Source organism: Priapulus caudatus, unplaced genomic scaffold (genome assembly GCF_000485595.1).
Source record: "Priapulus caudatus unplaced genomic scaffold, Priapulus_caudatus-5.0.1 Scaffold1766, whole genome shotgun sequence".
NCBI lineage: Eukaryota > Metazoa > Priapulida > Priapulimorpha > Priapulimorphida > Priapulidae > Priapulus > Priapulus caudatus.
Window position 1 is genome coordinate 9,099 of NW_014578827.1, and position 2,670 is coordinate 11,768.

Below are 2,670 nucleotides of genomic sequence, written 5' to 3' on the forward strand. Positions count from 1 at the left end.
GCGTCTTTTCTCTTTCCTCCGGCACCCTCTCTCACCTCGCTCTCTCTCTCTCACTCTCTCTCTCTCTCTCTCTCTCTCTCTCTCTCTCTCTCTCTCTTTCTCTCTCTCTCTCTTTCTCGCTCTCTCGCTCTCTCACCTCTCTCTCTCTCGCTTTCGCCCTCGCTCTCTCTGTCTGTATATGTGTACTGCGCACCCACGCCCCGCACACACTGTCTTTCACGTAGTGTTTCACGGCACATTCTACCATATACCATCGATTCATGGAGAAAGAGGGAGAGAGAGGTTATAATAGATTGAACGTAGGGATTGATGATTGGGGAGGGGGTAGGGGTAGCATTAGAAAGAGAAAAGGTTAAAAAGTTGTAGGGATAACATTAGAGGCATGACTGGAGCAGTGAAGGATCTGGAAGTGGTATCAATGACATTATAGACGAAAACGGAGGGGTATGTGTATAGTGTAGGCAATGGATGGAGTAGAGAAAGAGTTAGAACAGAAGGTGAGAAAAGAGGCTAGGACGTGGTGAGTGTAGGGGTGGCAGTAGAAGAGTGATTAGGGTAGGCCAGTAGATATGCTCGCTTCATGACACAATAGTCTCTCTCTCTCTCTCTTTCCCTGGATCGGTTGTTTCTGCAGCACTTTTCATCTGTTCACTTGTTTATTTCAGCACTACAATCTTCATGATTGGCTCGTCCAGCCACGTAGACGTCTGATTGGCTACTTTTTTTTTTTTTTAATAAAACCCCGAATGACTGTCTAATCACGTAGAAACTTGCTGATTGGCTGATCCAGCTCTGCCATGTGGAACACTCTTGATTAGCTAGTGTAGTCACGTGGAATGCTCGTGATAGGCTAAGCCAGTCGTGCGGAAGCTTTGTGATTGGCTGCTCCAGTTTAGACGCATGCAACACGCTTGAAAAAAGTTTGTATGCAAAAAAAACATGACGTCATATGGCTATGACGTCATAACTATTTGTGTATTTGAAACCGGTCTCCTGGTGTATGCGTGATTAGACAGATATCGGTCAGCACTATATGATAACAAACCTCACTCATTTCTTGCACGTAGATTTTTCTCGGATATATATTATTTTTTTACGTGTCGTTTGCACCTGTCGTTTGTAGAATGTTTTTTGTAGTTTTTGCGAGATGGATTTTGGTTGACTTTGGCTCTTTAAGTACATGCACAATACCTTCCCAACACTCTTCTCCTCTCTATCTATCTATCTATATATATATATATCAATACATATATATATATATATATATATAGCTGGTCGTTGGCCTGGTGTGATGCGACAACTGCAGCAATCACGTGGTTTGCTGTTGCTATGGTGATCGGGCGGTGCGATGAGTGTTTGCGGATGCGGAGGCTGAGGTGTGAGACGGCGGGCGTGCTGGTGTGACGCGTTGATGACGTCATCGTAACCGTGTGTACACGTTTCCATAGGGACCAAGAGGCTACCCAGGACTGAGGGGAACATCGGTCAGTATGCACTCTTACGCATCTGTAGTCAATTATATGCGTTTATAGTCAACTTCATATATATATATATATTATAGATAGATAGATAGATAGATAGATAGATAGTATCTATATATGTATATATATAGATATATTTATATAAGTATACGTATAAAGTTACTATATTATAAACTCTATTTTACTCCGTATTTTACTGTCGTTCGTTCTTCATGCATCTATTGCGAATCGCAACTCGCGGTTGTGTAACCACAGGTTTGCTGCCCCGCGTGTGTGCGTGCGTGTACGTGCGCGCGTGTGCGTGCGTGCGTGTGTGTGCGTGCGTGTGTGCGTGCGTGCGTGCGTTATTCTCGATATTTAACAGCTCGTGTTACAATTTTAACGTTTGCTAATCGCATTCATTCGCTCTAACCAGCATTGTGTTTCCCCTCGCTACCCACTAGAGGTCGCTGCGATCTTTGACCCCAGAGGTCGCTGCGATCTCTAAACCCATTAATTTGCTTGCATGACCTTGACCTTGAAAGTCGGCGCGTTTTTAACGACGAACGACACCGTGATATCTAACCCCGCGGCGCGCGTCACCAGGTGGCGCGACGATCGCCGCATGCTGCTCGCCCTGGCGGGCTGGCATCTAACGACCGCGAACGTTGTGATATTCGCTTGTTTTTCAGGTTTTCGCGTTTTCTCGTAGCAACGCGCGTGTGCCGCGTCTGCGTGCGCCGCTGGTGCCCATTAGGCGTCTGCCCCGCACACAGTTAGTAACCATAGTGATAGTGAACAGATGCGGCACGTGGGGAACCCATGGATTATTCCTCCCCTCCTCCTTTCTCCTCTTCCTTCCTCGGCCTTCCTCCTCCTCGTGTATCTCTTTCCACTCCCCCACCCTCCCCCACCACCCACCACTCCCCCACCGCAATCTGTCCATGTCCGGTTGATGCAAAGGATCATCTTAGCAGTAGTAGTAGCAGTAGTAACAACAGCATCAGCAGCATCAGTAGTAGTAGTAGTAGTAGTAGTAGTAGTAGTAGTAGTAGTAGTAGTAGTAGTAGTAGTAGTAGTAGTAGTAGTAGTAGTAGTAGTAGTAGTAGTAGTAGTAGTAGTAGTAGTAGTAGTAGTAGTAGTAGTAGTAGTAGTAGTAGTAGTAGTAGTAGTAGTAGTAGTAGTAGTAGTAGTAGTAGTAGTAGTAGTA

At 45.7% G+C, this 2,670-nt stretch overlaps 1 protein-coding gene across 1 annotated transcript in view; it reads left to right on the plus strand.

The window, feature by feature from the left end:
- Positions 1-2,670, plus strand: part of LOC106817553 (collagen alpha-2(IX) chain-like) — a 36,480-nt gene that overhangs the window by 7,081 nt on the left and 26,729 nt on the right. The window contains exon 2 of the mRNA XM_014822227.1: positions 1,449-1,484. Within this exon, the coding sequence (XP_014677713.1) occupies positions 1,449-1,484 (36 nt within the window). The remainder of the gene's footprint in view (positions 1-1,448; positions 1,485-2,670) is intronic.